The sequence below is a fragment of the Frieseomelitta varia genome, unplaced genomic scaffold (assembly GCF_011392965.1).
Source record: "Frieseomelitta varia isolate USP_RPSP 00005682 unplaced genomic scaffold, Fvar_1.2 scaffold_961, whole genome shotgun sequence".
NCBI classification, from domain to species: domain Eukaryota; kingdom Metazoa; phylum Arthropoda; class Insecta; order Hymenoptera; family Apidae; genus Frieseomelitta; species Frieseomelitta varia.
The window spans coordinates 512733-533035 of record NW_025110769.1 but is presented as its reverse complement, the minus strand read 5'-3'; the positions used below and the strand labels follow the sequence as shown (position 1 = coordinate 533035).

Genomic DNA, 20303 nt, shown 5'->3' with positions numbered 1-20303 from the left:
CATTCGAAAAATCACAGGATGCGTGCGCATGCGTACTATCGTCCTTTGATCCTCGAAATCGGACGAAACCATGTGCTTTCTGTAATAAGTCTGCCTTTGATACGAAACTCGCATATACTCGTACGACATGGCGGGATATAATTTCAAAGATGAAAAGGAGGTTCAGGAATATTTAAAGAATCTTCACGTAGAATATCAATTCGGCTGTTTAAGTGAAAAGAAGCCCGAGGGTAAGGTGAGTCTACTAACGATTCTAACCTCGTCACTGCAACGTTTTACGTTTTCCCGGCAGTGTGTCATCTTTTGGGCGATTATTATGAATCCATCAAGCAAAATTTGAAGGAGGCAATAAAACTGTACAAGAAGAACTGCGACGAGCACAATTATGGGAGAAGTTGCGCGAAATACGGCGATTACAGAATAATGGGTTAGTAAAGATGGCGGGCGCGTCGCATCAGCCAGGGAAATTGAAATACGACTGGGCGATACTTCTTTACGCAATTAACCAACATTCGTTGAAATTGTTATTTGCCGTCTGTTGATTCATAAACTAAATGTTTTACAGGTAGGGAGTGTGAGAAGGATCCCGTGGAAGCGTTCAAGTACATGGAAAAAGGTTGTAACCAGAACGATGGGAGGGGTTGTTTTCATGCAGGTGCTCTTGCGTTGTCTAAAGAAAAAATTGATCCAGTCAGGGGCAATCAAGTTATGCTTGGAGTGAAATATCTGAAAAAAGCTTGCGACATGGAGGTAGAGAAAGCTTGCTTCTATCTATCGGGTGTTTATTTAAATGGTATCGAAGGATATATACCAAAGAATATGAAAGAGGCGTACACTTTATCTTTAAAGTGTTGCGAACTGAATAATCCGTATGCCTGTGCTAATTTGTCCATAATGCACAAGAAGGGTGATGGTGTACAACAAAGTACTGAGTTAGCTCAAACTTTCAAGACCCGAGCTGATGAAATACTGAAAGAACTTAAAGAAAATAAAAAGTCATTGAAGTTTCACCAGGGCATTGAAGTTTGATTTCATTTCAGCCTAGGATTATATTCAGTAGCTATAAAGATCAAATTTTGTAGTAAATATAACAGATCAATTGGATCATCTTTTAAATTTTATGTTCAATTTCATGAGTTTTCATTTTTTTTTATGTATTATCGCCTTGTCTTCAAATTATTTAAAGACTTGGTAACAATCAGTTATCTAATATTGGAATTCATTTACAAATGTAAGTAATGTTTTTTTGATATAAGTTCATCGGTAGCATAAGTTGGCACAAGTTATTTATACCATGTTATAGTGGAATGTGTAACAATTGTTAATAATTAAAAACCGATTGAATAAAAATTTATATCAAAAATTGTGTGTGGTATTTTATGTAACTATGTTTACGTACAATTTTGAGAATAAATTTTGAATACAGTGTCCAACAAAATAAATCGTTGTCGTTCAAAGAAATGTTTCGATCTATTGAATAGAAAACTGTGAATCTTTATACATGCGTCTTATAAGCCAAATGAAACATGAGAAGTAAGCTTAGGGTTTAATTGTCAAAAAGAAATTAAAAAAGATCAGAAATTAATCCTCTAAATTCATTTTTTTTGTAAATGAAAATTCGCCCGATTTATGGACACTGAAATGCTAGCGTCGCGTAGCGGTGAAACGGTGGAACTAAAATCTATCGCTGTCCTTGTCGTAACTTGTTGTTCTCTTTGTCTGGCCTGGAATATAAGTCTGTCCTTGTCATACACTATTAACGCTCTTTGTCTACGGACAAAACAAGTGCTGCCATTTATCGGAGACTGAAGGAACTAAAAAATTACCGACTTCGGTCGACACTGGTGCTGCCATCTAGCGGATTTTTCCAATTTACCCTTTTAGTTCCAGTCGAAAATAGAAGTGCATAGGTGGCAGCACCATCCATAGACAAAGAGCGCAATAGTGTGCAACAAGGACAGAGATAGATTTTAGTTCTACCGTTTCACCGCTACGCGACGCTAGCATTTCAGTGTCCATAAATCGAGCGAATTTTCATTTGCAAAAAAAACGAATTTGAAGGATTAATTTCTGAGCTTTTTTAATTGTTTTTTGACAATTAAACCCTAAGCTTACTTCCTATGTTTCATCTGACTTGTGAAACGCATGTATAAATATTTGCAAAATCTGTTCAATAGTTCGAAATGTTGATCGAAAAAAATTACACGATAACGACAAATTTTTTTTTAATTAAAAGCGAATGTTTATTGATCACAATTAAAAATTATTGGTTTTTTAAATAATTAACCTTTCGGAGGTTACCATTTATTTATAGAATAATGAAGTACAAACAAAGATTATTGAAACAATTGTCGCATTCTTTTTAAAAGAACAATTGTGCATGCACAATGTCGATATTTATTTGTGAAATCCTTAAATAGTATTCTTTTGTTCGAAACATTTGGAATTTCCCAGGTCTTTAAAATGAACTTCTTAAAATTTCCATCGAGTTATCAAGAAAGACTGTCCTGAGTTTCCAGTCATAAATGTTACTCCCGTTTTCCCGATTTCCCACTTAAAGGAATTATCTGCAAGAGAAAGAAAAAGAGAAAACGACTAGCTACACGCATACACTGTCTTTAATAATATAAAATAAACTAATATAATATATAATCTGTCTTTAATAATATAAAATAAACTAATATAAATAAACTAATATAAATAATATATAAATAATCTAATATATCTAAATGTGGATTATTTTCGAGAACAAAAACAACAAATTGCTCGCGACAATTTCCCCTTGATTTAACTCATCTCTATCGATTAAAATTCACTTATACGACATTTAACACTTAACGATACTTTAAAACTCGAGTTAATACATAGAATCTTATCGAATCCTATCTTATTTATTTCGTTTGAAGTTGTATCTCTCACTTTGTATCTTTTATCTTTCAAGTTCTCGATATCTCTTACATTTCTCCATGGGGCTAATTTGAGCACCTCGTTGTTTGAACGCCTCATTTTCGCTTCATATCAAATTTACCCAAGCCTGAACATTCACAAGCGATGCTGCGTGCCCGAAGGATAAAGGATGGGCTCTCGATCGAGGTGAGAATGGCGCAAAAAGGTACGTACACGTTCAGTGTGCGCCTGGGGAACGTTTGAAATGCCATCGAACGTAATATTGATTGTTCGTCTCTCTTCCCTTCCCTGTCCCTCTCGTTCTTGCTCGTTCCAGCAGCCCCCTTCTACATTTTCGAAGTCTCCCTCCTCGGCATCGGTTCGACCGCCGCTATAGACAAAAGCTGGCTGGTTTAAAGGCTGGTGATCAGTTTCTCGACGTACCAGAGGGACCATGCGGTGCTACCTATTCGCTTCGAGCTCCTTCGTCGCTGCAATACTCACTGTCGCGTTCCTCGGCCACGGTGCCTTGGTGAGTGACAATTTCTCAGTTTCACCTTTTTTTTCAAGGCTCCACATGTCGCTTCGTGTTCCACGTTTACGTACGCGCGATAAAAGGCCTCGAGTACTTTGAAAATTACGGGCGAAATATCATCCGATCATTTCAAACTGGAATCTCTGTACATTTTTTTTTTTTTTTTTGTATTCTACACGATATAAGAATATGAGACAATTGCCAACGTGTTACGATTTTCGTGAAGTAGAATCTCCCGGGTATTTTCGTTTAGGAAGCATGGAATTTATGTTCGCGTTTGTATTTAGAAGGCAGAAGGATTTATTTTTGTAATTTTGTTAACATTGATCGCGACGCTATGCACAAATAAACCTAGATCATGCTTTAACGACAGCTGCGTAAATTAAGAAGAAACTTTCTTTCCTACGTTCGTCCGGTATTTCTTTTCCGCTTTTCACTTTCTAGTTTTTCGTGTTTTTCAATCAGCGAGTTTTCACATTTTAAAAATATCTATGACAGAGCCAAATGAACGGCTCGAGATGATTTCTTTCAAGCGTCGTAGCGGTAGATAAGATACGATAGATGAAAGATAATCGTGTTTACAATTTTCGTATCGTGCACTCCGTCGTGTCGGTCAAGAAAAAAAAAATTGTAAAATTTAATCTAAAATTGTTATTACATGTCACTCTAATGACTATATCATGCAGATAAAGAATCAAGATGGGAGCCGGTTTCCAACAGGTTCTCTTTTATTCACGTGTCTCACATTGAAACCTGTTTATCCGATATTCACGATGAATGCTGCCTCTTTGTTTCAAAGGCTGCGAGAGATTATTATTATTATTATTACATTTATAAAAATATTCGTTGAAATACTAAATCAATCGAATTTCATTTTTGCATCAACTGGCAATCCACTAACAATTTGTGCCAACTTTCAAATTATATATAAATTATTATCGAAGGATTTCAATAGGTATATATCACGGCTACACACTTGTGTTAAAAAAGAAAATCTCAGTCTGACAATAATTCGAGAATTGTCTCAAACCGACGTATGGCAAAAATACAATGCTTTACGATTGTAAACGTAGCATAATTACTAATTATTGTACCTCCAGTATCGACTCATGGTCATTCCACTATAATTGTACAGGTGGCCGGCAACGAGTCGCATGCAGTGGTAAATGTGGCAGTTTATTACGAATCGCTATGCTCGGATAGCATGCGGTGGATTAAGCAGCAACTATTGCCGGAGTACGATGTATTGAAAGATTACATCAGCGTCACTTTCATTCCCTATGGGAAAGCATCGGTGAGTCATAGTTTGCGTTACAACTTCCTCTCTCGTTTACTACATTATCTTTTTACAACTCTCTTCTCTTCAACACTGTGTCGCTCATGGTGACATTATCTTGACACCAAATTCAAGCTTGGATGGAAATCGAACTAATCTCTCTTTTTGCAATAATTCTTGGGTATCGATAATTAGGTGAATGCGTGCTGAGACATGGAAATGGAAATACTAATTTACCATCGATTTCAACGACAAAGAGTAAGAGTACTGTCTGTTTCAATTGTCTCGTAATTATACGCTCAAACAGTTGCAAAACTTTAGTTATATCTGTGTGATTATTTCTGATAATCCATCGTGTTGATAATCCAACGTGAGAGAAATTTCAAGAACATTAAAAGAGATCCTCTAATTTTGAGTGCCACGCTCAAGAAGAGAAATTAGTGCAATGATACGAAATTTTTGATTCTGTATAAATAAAGTGTCTCTATATTATTTTTTGTATTATACAAATTAACTCATACGTCATATGTTTTGTTATTTAAATAAACAGCACTGGAAAGATTCAAACACCCAGAAATGGCGGTTCACGTGCCAGCACGGCGAAGAAGAATGCAACGGGAACAAAGCTCAGGCGTGTGCTATCAACGCGATTCAGAATGGAGAAGCAGCTGATAAGGTTCAACAACTCACTGTGGCATTGGTTGGTTGCGCAATGACCTCACGGTTTCCGCCATCATCTGTTCCGCAGGTAATTGATCTTTTCTGCTTGGCGAACCAACTGACGACACAACATCCATGATTCTCTAATAATTTCATACCACGGAATCGCAAGGCGCGCCATCCTTTCGAAATTTAAGATTTAACCGAACAGCCTGTGCGTCTCATAATTATAAAATTATAAAAATCAAGTGTCCATTCGCGGAAATTTCATCGGAATAAGAGCAAAATTGGAATTTGAATGTTCCAAGAATCGCAGCAGGATCGAAATTTATGAATCGAATGATCTTTTAGTGCGCCAAGAAAGTAGGATTGAAGGAGCAGACCCAAACGAACATTGACGAATGCATTAACGGTCCCCTGTCCAACGAACTGTTGGTCGCACACGGCGAGAAAACGAACAAGTTAAATCCGAGCCTCTCCTTCGTTCCAACGATCACGATCAATGGAGTGAGTACTCGGCATTGCAAGCACGTTTTGTCTCTAAAAGAGTTCAATTAACAATGAATCATGGTTTAATCATCGTTCGTTCAATCCGTCTGTTGCAGGAGAATACAAGGCAGATACAGAACCAGGCGCTGAACAATTTCTTTAAACTAGTTTGCGACACACTGGGAAAGGGGGCGAAACCGTCTCAGTGCAGCGCAGCTTGAAGACAAACGGCTGTTTCAAACGTTTCGCCGCTTTAGTGCTTTTTGTACGAAGCTGCAGCGTGTCGTCGTTATACAATTCGCGCGAGGGGCCACTATAGTAGGTTAACGAAATCAATATCGGAAAGGAGAAGGCGATTCTTCTCGAGAAGCTTCTTCGTTCAGATTGGTCGTTGTCAGGAAAAATTGAAACCACCTTGCAATTGTACAAGCTTCTTTTCACCAGCAAAGTCATTGAACGTCAATTCTCTGAATTCAAGTAATAGAAGATGAGTTAATCCAAACGAACGAGGCTTGAATTGCAAACTCAAGAACCCGTAAACTTTCCACAAAAGTCTTACATAAACACTTTGTATGTACCACTATAGTGAGTTATCTCGTTAAGGATATGCAACGATTTGTGAAAAAAATTGCCTATTTGAATGTACCTATGCATGTAAGAAAAGAATAAAAATTATTGTTGATACGATAGCGATAAAAATTCTCTCGAAATCTCTCATACGAAGAAGAGGTATAGAATGTATCGAGGATAACCATGGAACCCTAATAATCAAAACCATGTATTTAATGATAATATATACAAATCGGCTATGTACAAAAATATACCTATCAATTAAATCTATCTAGCTGAGCGAAAAAGCGTATAAAAATCGAGTACAAAATATAATGGAAACAAGTCTTTGGAAATATGGCGTTCGCCAACGGAGCCTCCTCCAATCCTCCACCCTTAAATGTTCTTCTCAACCGTCGATAAAAACCGCGTCATCGAGGCTGCTTAACTCGAGAAATTGTTGCTCAATGTCCGAACTGAGATCTTGGAAGTCGGGGACCTCGTCCTCAACCTGGTACCCTGCAAGAGTAGAGAACAGAATGGATTACTGATATGGTCAGACATTCCAGTTTCGTGTCTCGATCGCACAGCACAGATATTGGCAAAAAGATCTAGATAAAACATCGACATTTCTCTCCAATAGATTTATCTTTGTTCACCGATGAACAAAGTGCTAAACTTGCGTCAAAGGAATCAAGATGAATCAGAGAGTAGGAAAAGCTTTTAAATAGTCAAGAATAGAAAATTTCGAGAAGAAATTATTCGAATCTCTAAAAGTTATAATATATATAAGGAAGGCTAAATGAAGGAATATTCTATTATTTTATGAAATTATTGAAATGTATTCTAGTTTGTTTTGAAATAAGTGAAATTTCTTCTCTTCGTTATAGGGGTTCAACTTGCGGCCCACTCTCGGCTCTATCGTTATTAAACGCTGGAACGAACGGTTTTAAAAAGGGGTGTAGTGGGGGGGGGGGGATCGATGAATGTGGATGTATTATTTGGTAGAAAATCGCGGGCTCGCGGGCTCGGGGGCTGGAATTTAAAAAGGCACGCGTGTGTCGCACGTGGCAGCCGCGTCGTCTGTTTTGGCGCGTGCGTTACGTGCGTGTGCTGCCGGCCAAAAAAGTCGGGAATATTATTTTAAGACTCGGTGTGGGGTAAACGCGTAAAGCGTGTTTGAACCTCCTCTGAGATTAAGCATGGTGGAAGCGAAACGCGCACCATGTCATCAGCGTCGTTACCATTTATCGGGATAGAAAAAGGCAGCACGCGCGGACCAGTACAATAAAGATTCGTACGTGTTGCACGAACAACGACAAGCACGGCTTTTTGTTCGAAACGGTAGCGCTCGTGTCGTTTTTACTGCACGTTCTCGGAATTTTTCTCGAGCTTCAGGTCCATTTACTTCTAATATCGTGAAAAAAGATTCCTTGATAAGACGTTCTTCAGCGAGGAATGTTAAGACCGTAACGTAAGAAATTCGTTAGAAACGGAAAAATATAATTCTAATAAACTGATTGAGAATAATCGTCCTTCTCCTAGTAAATTTTCTATTGATTCCGTTAATGAGTCAAAGCTGGCTGATCTCTTTGGCAATGATCGCGAATTTTTTTCTTTTCCTTACCTGTGCCGCCGACATCGTCGATGAGAAAGCGTTTCACAGACTCAAACGGGACGAACTCTTGATTGCTGTCAAGGTTCATGGAAATCCTATCGACCTGACACAGATTCGTTTGGAACAGATCCGCGTCCTCGTCCGCGTAAGACTCTGAAGTCTTATACGTTCGATAATTTGATTCCGCGTCGTAGACGATTGCCGTTTGCGCTTGTTGTTGCTGTTGCTGCTGCTTCATACTCGTGGAAATCGGATCGTGCCGCGAGTTGCTCGAATTGTTAGTCATGCTACATGGGGCTTTGCTATCCGATGTCAATGACAAGTTGGACAGCGGTGTCGTTGGTTCTGAATGATTCTTCACGTGTTTCCTGAGGCTGGACGGGTCTGTGTATCTCTTCCCGCATCCACTCACTTGACACGCGTACGGTTTCTGAAAATTCAAACGAACGAATTTTGTTACAAATACGAAAGTAATGACAGACTTAAAGTAATCTAATTTTAGATCTAATTTTAGATTGTATCCATAAATATTCTGAGTGATTTCACCACGTTGTATGTATGTTCACTGACCTCTCACGCTACAAAATTTCAACATTTCAGCGATAAGCATTTTCCATTTTATCAAGTCTTTAGGTTTATGGCCAAGCAATGTGTTTTACATGGTATTAATTATAAAAGATATTCACGTAATTTTCACGTAAATTTCAAAATATTTCAACGTTACAGTAACCCAAGTTTTGACCACAAGTCACAAATGATGCGTTAAACGGAATTTCCAAATGTTTGTACTGAAGAAAGAGACACGAAAAGAAGCTCAACTGTTTCGATTACGTAAACGCGGAAGGATTGTTACACGAACATAAATTGTTGATCGAGTAATTAACTTTGCGCAATTGTGTGATAATTTTTCTAGTTTGTCTCGCATCGACAGTACCGACAACCCTAACTGAAAATACATTCAACGTGATGATGAAATACCGTTCTTCATTTGCAATTATTAATCTTACATAACATCAAAGCAATTGAAATCAAACGATTCGCCTTTTCTTACTTTAAATGTTCGGTGTCACAGTTCAAAGAGGTTTAAATCCGGGTAAAATACCAAACTTACGGTGTCATAGTGAGTCCTTTGGTGTTTTGCACGATCGCTGCTATTACTGAACGCTTTGGAACAACCACGATGCTGGCAAGCGTATGGTCTTTCTCCCGTATGAGATCTCTGGTGGATCTTCAGGTTTTCCAATCGTGAAAACGCCTTCTTGCATCCAGTGAACTGTAAAAGATGCAAAGAATCGTATTAGCTACAGTGACTTTTAACATTGCAAGATTTAAGAGTGTAAATTATTTAAGAAATTGTAGAATGTTAACGTTAATTAACTCGCACACACCGGACACTTGTTTGGTTTTTCGCCGCTGTGGACTCTCATATGGATCAACAGCTTGTATCTGGCGTTAAAAGGCCGAGCACGCGGACAACCCTGCCAAAGACAAGCGAATTCATCCTGTCCGCTTCCGGAACCAACCTCTCCCTCTTTGTCTTTGTCCTTGTCCCGGTCCCTTTGAACCCGTCTTCCGTGTCCGTGCGCGTTGGACGACGAAGACTCGACGTGTCTTCTCTCAATATGCCGAACCAATCCCTCTTGCTCGGCGAAAGCACAACCACAATCTATCCATCGACACTGATACGTCGATGTCAGGTTGTCTTCTGCTGTCGAACAGTCTGAAACGGAAACAAACGTGTCATCAGCGTGTAAACAGGCCGTAGATCTCGCGACTTGTTAAGGAAGCTACTTGAAACACTTGAGAACGTTAGTCAAGAGTTCTTCGAAGACTGGCTTTTGTGTTTATTTGTGTTTATTTTTAAAATAACCCTTCTGAATATGCCAAGTACATGGAAAAAGACCAACCAATTGTTGGATAGTACACAGTGGTCCGTGAAATTACTTGGATACTTGTAAAAATTTCTCAGAGATACATAAATATAAATATGCTGGCTCACCAAACGATGTGCTTCGTTTTTCCGTATCACTCGCAGGCACTCTTCTATCAGTTAGCAATAATCCTTCGTTCCTGGGCAGAACAACCTGATTCCCAAATCCATCGTTCAATCCGCTATTGTCATTGACAAAGTTGGAGGTCGTGGAGACGGAGGATTGCTGTCCAGAGACCAAGTGTCCAACCGCGTAGCAAGATCCATTCAAATTAGAAAATGGATCTTGAAGCTCTTGCAGATACGTAGACGACGGCGAAGGAGGAGACTCCACGTTGCACAATAACGACGTAGGATCGCCTCTGATTAAACTAAGATCAAACTCATCCGTGGCTGCCTGCATGGAACCGTCGAGTCCTTGGTCCTCCGTCTGATTGTGAAGGATAAAGGGCAAAGACACTGATACGTCGTCCTGATATTCTTGATAGTCTTGATAGTCTTGATACTCTGGATAGACCGTATTGCAAAAGTTCCTTGAGAACGAGAAAGCAGAACCAACGGACGGCAGTCTTTGACCGTTGGAACAGTCCGACGACTCGCTGTGAATAACATTGTTCCAGGTTGGCGTGGTAGCTTCGCTGCCTGTGCTTCCTGGTGACCTGTCCGTGGACGTGTACGGTTGACAAGGATACTGGAAGACGGTCGTGAGTTGTTCCCAGTCTGTGAATTCTCTGGGACTGGAGTTGTTGGGTAAAACGGGAGAGGAAACGCTGTCTGTGTGAGAAGTGACCCAACACGGTTGACTGCTGGTGTTAATGGTTGTAATGGGCGTTAGGTGCAAGCTGTTGAAACCCTCCTGTTTAATGCTTTTGGAAACTGCTCGCTGGACATCTTCCTCGCTTCTGCTCACGTGGTAATCCTCCAGGTGCATCTTGATACAGCCTGAAAGTTCACAAATGAGATTAGTAAATTAATTTTGTAACGAAAGAGAGAGAAAATTAGAATAAATTTGCAAAATTGCGTATGGGACGAGATGCACGAATGGAAAGTTACGGCGGTTGTGAAAACATAAGTCGGGATGTTGCAACGAGTCACGATATGAAGCGATAGTGGGTCGAATAATCGCGAACCGCACGTGAATGAAACAGTGTTGAAGAAATTTTTGGAATCTTTGAATCTCGGGTTGATGTGCAGTAGAATTTATGAATGAAGCGCGAGTCAATCACAGATGAAACACTCGCGAGTTTATGAAATCTTTAATAAAATTCAGTTTGGATTATTTCCAACTATCGTTTATTAATTAGTTTTAATCATTTAACTTTGAACTCTCGACGCTCGTCATAGTATTGATCAGCAATGTTTGGCACGATTAATTTTCTCAGAGATGTACTCTGTACACGCTAGTGACATGATTCTTCTTGCAAATTCAGTGATCATTATTCACGAAAATTAACGAAAATTAAATCACCAACTGACCGACAAAATCACCATGCCGCAGGGAAAAATCAACTTCCACCTAACGAAACTTCCTCACTGTCTCTCACTGTCCACTTACAAGATCCGCTTGACCGATCAAACTCCCCAAACAAACTCCACCGGATATCGACTGCGTGTCGCAGAAAATCTCTTCTTCTCGCAGATCGTCAATGACTGCTCCAACGTGATAAGCTTATCACTTGTCAAGGTCCGCGTGTCACGCGCGCTGACGCGATCTTGATCGCGACGAGGAAGAAGTCAAGCAGTGACAGGGTGGCCGGGTCGAGACGAAATTCTTTAACCCCGAAGATAGCTCGGCTATATCCGTTCCCACGTCTCTACGACGAGTATCAGCCAGGACAAGACATGTTCCAGCGGACGATACGGAGGATCCCCTCCACCCTTGTTTAAGAAGCAAGGAAAGAAGCCTTCGAGAAGGGTACGCGCCGCCCACTCGCGTGGCTGCGCTTCGTTTCCTTCGTGAGCCAAAGAAGAAGAAGAAGAAGAAGAAAAAGAAGAAGAAAAGGAATAGGAGGAGGAGGAGAAGAAGAAGAAAAGTTCCTCCGGCACTTGTGCATCTCTGTGCACTTGCCTCAACCTCATCGGTTTCAGGGTGGCGCGACACATCTGCGTGCGTGACTGTCTGTCTCTTTTCTGGCTGCTGCCCGTTCGAATTTGTCTTCCACAGGACTGTTTTTTTGCCTGTTCTGAAATTCTCAAAACGATTATGCCCAATGAATTGTTTCGAGGCTGACGAACTGCTACTAGATTGCATCATTTGTTTCCGACTTTCGTGATGTCCGATGGGGATCCTTTTGGTTAGTTGAAGAAGATCGATATGTATTGGTTTTATGATTGGAGAAGGGCATCGAAGGGCGTGGGATTATTGCTGGAAGATATTGCGTGAAATAAAATAGTGATGGATGAGACTGTGAAAGAGAATCGGAATTGCGGTTTGAAAGTAAAAATTTTTGAAACTAAAAAGTGTAGATTTACTTACGTTACCACATACACAAAACAAACAAAAACCTAACACCACAAGTGATTTATTTTACCACATTTTTTTTTTTTTTAATCTCTTTTTAAGCACCCTTAAAAGAATCTGCTTGAACAAACAATTTGTACACATATACAACTCCAAGTTGTTCAAAGTGCAAAATTCATTTTCATCCGGTCATTGACGTCGCGTGGCGATCGGCATCTCTTTGAAAAATCTGTTGAGGAATATTCCAAGTCGAGGTGCATCGGGACACAGACAAGAGATAGAAACAGAGAAAGTACCGAGAGAGAGAGAGAGAGAGAGGGTGCTTCGGCCAATCTTTCGTCGCTCGAACCCCGAGAATCGGGTGCAAGGCAAAAAACGTAAAACCAGCTGCCGCACACGCGTCACTTATTAACAACAGCTTCTTCGCTCGCACACATGAGAGCAAGTTGTTCACTCCTATTACAGCCTACTATTATTTCTCCGACCTTCCCAATCTCTCCTCCTCCTCGTCGGATTGCATATCGTTCTTTCGCGTAAATACGCCTGATATCGTTCTTCATTGAGTATTACGTAGTCAGCATTTTAAATATCTCAGGACAACTGCCATTAGCGATTGAGGATTAATGAGGTGGATTAATTTGGAGTGTTGGATACTCAGTTGCATCAGGCTTTATGCTTCTGAAATTATACGGATTATGTCAGTTATGAGTTATGTTTAAGAATGTAAGGAAATACGAGGAAATTGAATACTGGACACTTTCATTTCTTTCGAGATGTATTTACAATTAACATTTAAATATAAAATTAAAAATGGAAGGCAATGTACAAGTTCATAAATGTTATATTATTCTTAATAGTCCTCAAAGTGATAGTGGTAAATTCTTTTCCAAAAATGTTCCATTTATCATATGCTTTGCAAGTATCACCAATCACATTAATAATTCACAAGAAAATGTTAAAATAATACGTAGAATATTAGGTAGAAAAAAAAGGTAGAGACTGGAAAGATCATGTTCAGTTCATTGACTGGCCAATCCAAAATACATTGTTATGATTCCATAGCGGTTCTCGCGACACCATGATCCTCGAAAGTCGGGTGCCCTGTGTTTTTTTCCAAGCAAACGCACACAGACGCATCTCCGTGCATCCTCCTACTCACCCCTAATATACACACGTTGCATTCACGTATATACGAACTGAAGTACATACACGCGTTTACACGCATGCGTTCACAGTTGCATCTTATGGTCGGGTTATACGTCATATTACGGGTAGATAAGTGATAGAGTGGCACATGTGGCCTGCCAGCCCTCTATGCTTACATTATACGTACTATGCTCGCTCTCGACCACGCTTTTTTGTCCAGGCACCTGTCAACTCCGTTCGTACCATAGTCACCGCATGTGTACGACTGCCATTAAAATAAATATACTGGAAAAAGGATTTCGATCGTACACCCCATACGGATGCAATAACGGAGAAAGAATGAAGAAGGAAAAAAGAAAAACGAACGTTTAATCGAAGAGAGTTCTTTCCCCCCATGGTTTTTTTTACAAGACTTACTGTTCATAAATATCCACTGCTAATCATGTCTGATTTTTAATTTTATTTCATGGAAATATTAACCATTGAAATAAATAATGGATCAGCAGAAAGTATAAAGATAACGAACGATAATGAAAACTCGATAACGTTGACTAGTGTCAGTCGTTTTTAAAAACAAAACACAGCAATGTAAGTCAAGTAGCACAAATAAAATGACAAGGCAAAATGATAAAGTGCGTTCGAGAAACTTATATTTAGAATGACAGGGTTTCTAAAACGATGGAAGTGGCGGTTAATTTGTAGCGGTGCATAGAGAGTGTATAGGAAATAGTGCGAGCGCATCACATACGTGTCGACTTTCAGCATTCGGTCAAGCGACGTAAAAATAGAAAGACGTGCGCTCTGCATGTGACTTCGTATAATTAGGTACCGAACCCGAGAACCATCGTGTTGTATATCCCATACGTTAGGAAACTAGCATATTAGAGCTTGACACGAGATCCAACAATGTTTTTTTTTTTTCTCTGAGCATGCTGACGAATCGGTTATGATATATTACATAATTTCGGAACTAACGGGACGTGATATAGTATTCGAAAACATCGTGCTCCATACAAATGATTTATTGCTCTTTTATATTCGATTTAACAAAAATATTTAGACCTATGTTAATAATAAACGAAATAATTAAAAATAAAATTTTCATAGTTCTTGCCCGAAAATCAAACAATCAATATTATTAATAAATGGCAGTCAAATCAAAATTGTACGTATCGTGTCTTGACGGCAATGAATACGATAAAAGCGAGGTACTCGTGTTCACAGCAGGAACAATTTCTTTTTCAATTATTGGAAAATGTTGAATACGACCACTGCTCCATGCAATTGTTAAACAAACCAAATTGCCTAATTCTTTCTGACATTTCTGATAGAAATCTATGCAATTAGGAACTTCCCCCGAGAATCCTTTAATAAAACAACCTGGTTTAATGTCAATCACACGCGACAAATTTCCTAGTTTGGTTTTAACCAATGCGATGTATGGACTGTCCTAGTTAATCAATAAATTTATTATTAGATTTTGTGAGCTGATATTGTTGATACGTTTTCAATTAAATTACCACAAGAAACATACCTGGAAGAGAATAGCGAGATATCTCCCTGTAGGATCCCACTTCATTGCAGTTACTCTTCCGCCGACAGTAACATAATTATCATCCAAGAAGTTAACCTTTGTTAAGTCTATTAAAGGTACGGCCATTTTTACATCGTCGAGAGAAAGCTTTTTAACATCGAAAATATTTTCTTGCAGTGGTAAAAAAAAGATCTTGCCAGGATTTTCGTCTGTTGCAAATAACAGAGTCAAATTTGGACCAAAACATGCAACAGCCACACGACCAATAGGCACTGTCCATTTGTCTGCATGCCACAAGGTTGCTACTCCCGTGTTCCAAACTCTATATGTAATTATTAACATATTAAATTTCATGTAAAATGAAAGAAGATAAAATAATAATGTAGTATACCTAAATATATTCCTACATGTGGCTGAAAACAATCGAGAACCGCAAGGTGACCAACATGCAAAACATAAGCCATCACCACCAACTCGTCTTAAAGGAACAGATTCTTTTTTAGAAGTATCCCAAATAAGCATGCGCGTATCCGTTGGTGAACATGATACCAACAGATCACCCTGTGGATGCCATACAACACTTGTTACAGGAGCATGATTTCTTTGTTTTAATAACACTGCATGACTAAGAAAATTACTGGCTGCTCCTAGTTCTATTGTCCAAATTAAGACACCCGCGTGACATGCTACTGCCAGTTCTTTGCCAGCAAGTGGTCTCCAAGTTATACAACAAACAGATTTTTGAGCACTGTGCTTTAAAATTGGTATTATTGGTATTTCCTGAGAAAAAATCCGTATACGATCATCTCTTGTGGTTACTGCCAGTCTTGCACAATGTGGATGCCAAGAGATACATCTGATCTACAAATTGACATTAAAATTATAACATGTTAAAAAAGAAAGAAATCAACAACACTTATGTTAACAGTTTACCAAAGATGTTTCCCAATCTCTTGTGTGAACAATATCCGCAATTGAACCAAATCCAAAAGTAGGCAAGGTTTCTCTCTGATATATTCCTCTATCTATTAAATCCAAAATCCACTTGAGTCTAGAATGAGAATTATGAAAAGTTAGATTTCAAAATTAAATAAATATTTTTATACCAACTATTAATGATACCTTGTAGCTATCCAATGCAAGACTGGCGTAACTTCTTGGGGTTCGCTGGATGCAGCCACACAAATAGCTTCAACTAATCCTCTTTCCCTGCATATACTAGCAAGTTTTTTAAAAATGCTGTTTTGGACTGGTAAAAATAAGTCTCCAGTACAAAAAGCATGCGATGTATCACGTGTAGCAAGAATATCAGAAGTAATGTCAACTTCTGGATAATCTCGCAGATATTTTGAAAAGGGTTGTAATTCATCTGTCAAGTTCTCATAGTCACAACAATGTACAACATCTTCTATAAGTGCAACAGTAGCCAAATTATCATCAGAAGGAGTATCAAATTCATGCAACGAAAATATTTTCATCATGATTGTACGTTTCACTGTATTTTTCTAACCTATAAAAGTAAGATGTCACAGAATAAAATTCTATTACACGTGCATCTATATGCAGCTAAGAAGCGTAACATAATCGTAATGTAATTAGTTTCACAGAAAAATTAAAGATAATCATTGAGACGAATGGATTTTTAAAAAAAAGTCTGAAAATATATCGAGAAAAAAAAGTCATATACCTCTCTACATCTGAAGCCGGATAAAATGACGGACGAAAGTTTACATCGGTTGCCATGGCAACATCCAATCGCGTCACAGAATCGCAATGCTACTGCGCATGTGGCAATTGGCTTTCGTTCAAAACGTTTCAGTTGCGAAGAGAAACTTTTAGTCGGCATTGCTACTAAAAATTCGCATGACATCTGTACGTGTACGCATTCACGTGTCACCGTTTAATCCAGAAATGGCGCGAGCACAAATTTCTTGCGGAGAAATCGTTTCGAATCGCGGAAATACGACTAGAAATTGAACACGCAGCGGGATATGTCGAACATGACACGGTCTCGGAGGTAGGGGCTCGAAAGTAGCAGGGTGGGGACCAAAAGGGAGGGGTGAGGTGGGGACAGCAGTATGCGGTCGCTATTCGTGCGGCGCGGATTACGTATTAGAGTTGTCTTCTGCTACGGACAGGCCTCGTTTGTTGGTTCGGTTCGTTCCAAGGTTTTTTTTCTCTCAATAAGACTAGCAACGCGAGCACACTGGTCGGTGGACAGTTGGTAAAATGCTACCGCGAAGGTAGTGGCAAGATCAATCGCGATCAACATGGTTTTGGTGGAGCTGTCGTTCTAGAAAGTTGGCCGAGATCGCTGGGGAGACGAGAGACAGAAGGGAGGAGGGCCAGCTCGGTCTTCGCGAGAGATGGGCAAGAAGGGTTCTAAGCGGAAAACTCGATGGAGAACTCTCAGCATTGGTAGTGAGTGTTTCCTTATCAATGAAATTTATTGCGAGACACGCGAACGCCGTCGTTCTCCGTGTCTCTGAAGTTGTGCATGCTTTCGAAACCTCCGAGTACATCTCGTGGTCGCATGTTCCCAGTCTAATATCATTGATCTATTACCAAATGTTGCCACCGCGACTGGTTCGTAGAAATTTATCATAGAACGCACCCCGCTACGTGTGAACAACTATTTCCCGAGCTGTGTGATATCGAACGTGCGCACGTCCTGGTGGTCACCATCGTGGCCGTGACTCTCGATCCGTTCGTATACCACTCTCTGTATAATCTCGAGTCATCTTCGAGATGATTGTGAAACGAAACGATTCGGCAAACGCTTTTTTAACTACCACGATATTACGACGTTGTGCCGCGACACGTCGTTTTCTTTGCCCGGCAACGGACGAAAAAGAAAGAAAGAAAAAAAAAAAACGCGTTCCGTCATGATAAACAAGGGCACGGGACGGTAGTCGCGTAGATGAACGAGGTTACTGCGAGTTTGTCTCATCCGGTGACAGCGCGCGCGATATTAGCGAGCGAATTTCACCGTATTCTGTCCGGGATAGTTTCCCAGCCAGACATCGATCCGTGGCACCCTCCATGACTTTCCTCCTTCGTGGAAATATGTCTAACTAAAGCAACCTGCTCTACACGCAACCTGACGATACGTCGATTCTGATTTCTCGTGTGTTGAACTTCTCTCTTTCTCGATTGTCCCGAAGGTGTATCTCTGTCGTCGTTGACCTGTTCTAATATACGCTGTCTCCATCTATACCCAGCGCCGTGTGATATGTCCAGTGTGTAAACTCTAGTGCAAAAACTTGGTACGCTATTTTGTCTGTCAATGCATCGCTATGCTCTTTTATGACCTCTGGTCTCCGGACTCTATTCTCCGGGAAAGACTTCCGCGTTTGTTGCCGCCGTGTGTGTTTCGAACACTCCCGATGATACGAGGTGCGTTCTATCTTTGGGCCCACCGAGGAGGCCTTGTCCTCGAGCACTGAAATCTGCACACGATGCACAGATATCGCGGGAGAATGCGTCACGAGAATGTCACGGACAATGCAAGATAGAGAACTGATGGAGAAAGATGCGAAGAAGTCAGATCGGTTGAGTAGATTCGTACTAACCGCGTGTCAAAGATGGTGGTATCCGGTGCCGTGAGTGTACAGGATGTTACCAGAAGGTGAAAGAAAGTCATGCGTTCCACTCAACTCCCTTCTCTTGTGCAAATAAATATACATATTTCGTTATAACTAGCAATGTGAGTATCTTCGTATTGTAAACGTCGTTGTCGTTGAAATTTATTTTCACGTGCGCTTGTTCAATTGTTCGTTTGTAAATTCTTCACCGTAATTTCGCTTCTAAACACCGGTTTATTTCGTTGATAGTCTTAGTTGTAGTAAAATGTATTTATTTTGATGTCCGTTTTTCATCCACGGCCCAACGTCAAGTGACACGTAACACGTACGCAAACGTGGTAATTTAAAACAACAATAACAATTACAATCGACAATTGCCATATTTCCATTTTATCTTCCATTTTTCCAGAACGTTGTTAATAAATACATCTTGTTTCACTTCGTGCGTTTATCAGCCCAGTCCGCGTTATCTTCACCCGATAAGGTTATGTTATGAGGGTTTACGCTTGACAGTTAGATGGTTCCGTGTATTAGCTAAGAAATTTTCTTCCTTCACCCTGTGGTCGCTTTCGACGTCCATTAAAACCATTTACTCACTAATTCTTTAATACTTTTCACTGCAAAAAAGAAAAAAGATACATTCATTATTCGTTTCATTGCTATTCTCTCTCGCAACTTGAAAATTCACGTAAATATTATCAGTTTACTGGAAAACTGATCAGCTTGTTCCTATAAAATTAATTTTTTTTCATTTCAATTATCTTCAACGCTCTGTTTATGTGAATATTCGAATTCGACGAACAATGCTCATCGATTTAAAATGAAAATTCTCATCAGATAATTGATGTTTCACGAAAGTATAAACATAGGTGGAGCGTTGGTACGCAACGTGAATCGCGTGTCAAATGTGTATGCAATCATCTAATGCTCAGATAGTCTTTCGAATACGATCCTGAAAACTCTGGCTCTGTGAAAACGTTTCGCCCGTTCAAATGTGGCTCAGTACCAGTACTCAGTTTGTATGATATCTCCGTGTAGTTTTTCCACTTTCCGCGAACGAAGTGGAACGAACTGAATATTTTTTTTCTCGCGGCTTCGCGTTCATGCTGGCGGTAATTTATTTTCGAAGTTGCGTAACAGATCTCTTGTTCGTCGATGCAAGATAGGAAGAAGTTGCGTGTACACATAGATGTGCCTGTGAAAAGAAGAGGGTTTTTGCACTTTGGATACGTTACGTTTGGATTTGTCGAAAAAGATATATTCGATATTTCGGCTTCAACTCTATTTGCTTAAGATCTTTAGTTATCTTTGGCGTTCATATTTGTTCCGATTAAAATATTACCAAAATCAGTTATTAAACCGATGGATAATTTTATGTGTTGCGTGCGAGATTCGAGATATTTGGGTGCATGCGCGTTTCGCCGCCGCAAACGTGTATTAAATAACATGGGTGAAACGATTGGAAAATTGACGCCGCGTTTTTCGTTTTGCCAATCGCGGAAAAATGCAGGAGTTCGCGTTCTTGCTTGGAAGAAGATCTCTACGCGGATTCACATTTGCTCGAAAGGTCAGAGAATCTCGTAGGTAAAAAGTATTACGTCACAAGGCAGTTTTTACGATGGCTCGATACTCATT

The 20303-nt window shown here is 39.8% G+C and overlaps 3 protein-coding genes across 6 annotated transcripts; 1 reads left to right on the top strand and 2 right to left on the bottom strand.

The window, feature by feature from the left end:
- Window positions 1-43: 43 nt before the first annotated feature.
- On the top strand, window positions 44-6538 carry LOC122538099. The gene is made up of 8 exons (XM_043671863.1): window positions 44-230; window positions 293-427; window positions 566-1026; window positions 3317-3418; window positions 4557-4715; window positions 5248-5445; window positions 5709-5864; window positions 5963-6538. The coding sequence occupies exons 1-8, from the start codon at window positions 128-130 to the stop codon at window positions 6065-6067; spliced, it is 1419 nt and encodes a 472-aa protein (XP_043527798.1). The 5' UTR covers window positions 44-127; the 3' UTR covers window positions 6068-6538.
- LOC122538113 (zinc finger protein GLI2-like) lies at window positions 6284-12969 on the bottom strand. Of its 4 annotated transcripts, none has more exons than XM_043671889.1 (6): window positions 12420-12969; window positions 10013-10885; window positions 9402-9733; window positions 9125-9286; window positions 8023-8443; window positions 6284-6914 (listed from the first exon to the last, which is right to left on the bottom strand). In XM_043671889.1, the coding sequence occupies exons 2-6, from the start codon at window positions 10872-10874 to the stop codon at window positions 6805-6807; spliced, it is 1887 nt and encodes a 628-aa protein (XP_043527824.1). In that variant the 5' UTR covers window positions 10875-10885; window positions 12420-12969; the 3' UTR covers window positions 6284-6804. The 4 variants fall into 4 exon arrangements, with proteins under 4 accessions (XP_043527824.1, XP_043527821.1, XP_043527822.1 ...); XM_043671886.1 differs by lacking the exon at window positions 12420-12969 and adding an exon at window positions 11412-12395; XM_043671887.1 differs by lacking the exon at window positions 12420-12969 and adding an exon at window positions 11499-12395.
- A 1588-nt stretch (window positions 12970-14557) lies between these two features.
- On the bottom strand, window positions 14558-16842 carry LOC122538114 (aladin-like). The gene is given in 7 exon segments (XM_043671890.1): window positions 14558-15000; window positions 15085-15406; window positions 15476-15945; window positions 16018-16135; window positions 16207-16581; window positions 16583-16594; window positions 16772-16842. Coding segments are annotated over 7 exon segments (1665 nt in total). The 5' UTR covers window positions 16828-16842; the 3' UTR covers window positions 14558-14688.
- Between the last annotated feature and the right edge of the window lie 3461 nt (window positions 16843-20303).

Excerpts from the sequence above, each read along its gene's own strand:
- LOC122538099 (XM_043671863.1), top strand. The coding sequence starts at position 128 with ATGGCGGGATATAATTTCAAAGATGAAAAGGAGGTTCAGGAATATTTA. Across the intron at positions 231-292 it reads AAGTGAAAAGAAGCCCGAGG|TGTGTCATCTTTTGGGCGAT; the intron begins GTAAGGTGAGTC and ends TTTTCCCGGCAG. Across the intron at positions 5,865-5,962 it reads CAACGATCACGATCAATGGA|GAGAATACAAGGCAGATACA; the intron begins GTGAGTACTCGG and ends CGTCTGTTGCAG.
- LOC122538113 (XM_043671889.1), bottom strand. The coding sequence starts at position 10,874 with ATGCACCTGGAGGATTACCACGTGAGCAGAAGCGAGGAAGATGTCCAG. Across the intron at positions 9,734-10,012 it reads AAAACGAAGCACATCGTTTG|ACTGTTCGACAGCAGAAGAC; the intron begins GTGAGCCAGCAT and ends TTTCCGTTTCAG. Across the intron at positions 9,287-9,401 it reads AAAAACCAAACAAGTGTCCG|TTCACTGGATGCAAGAAGGC; the intron begins GTGTGTGCGAGT and ends CATCTTTTACAG.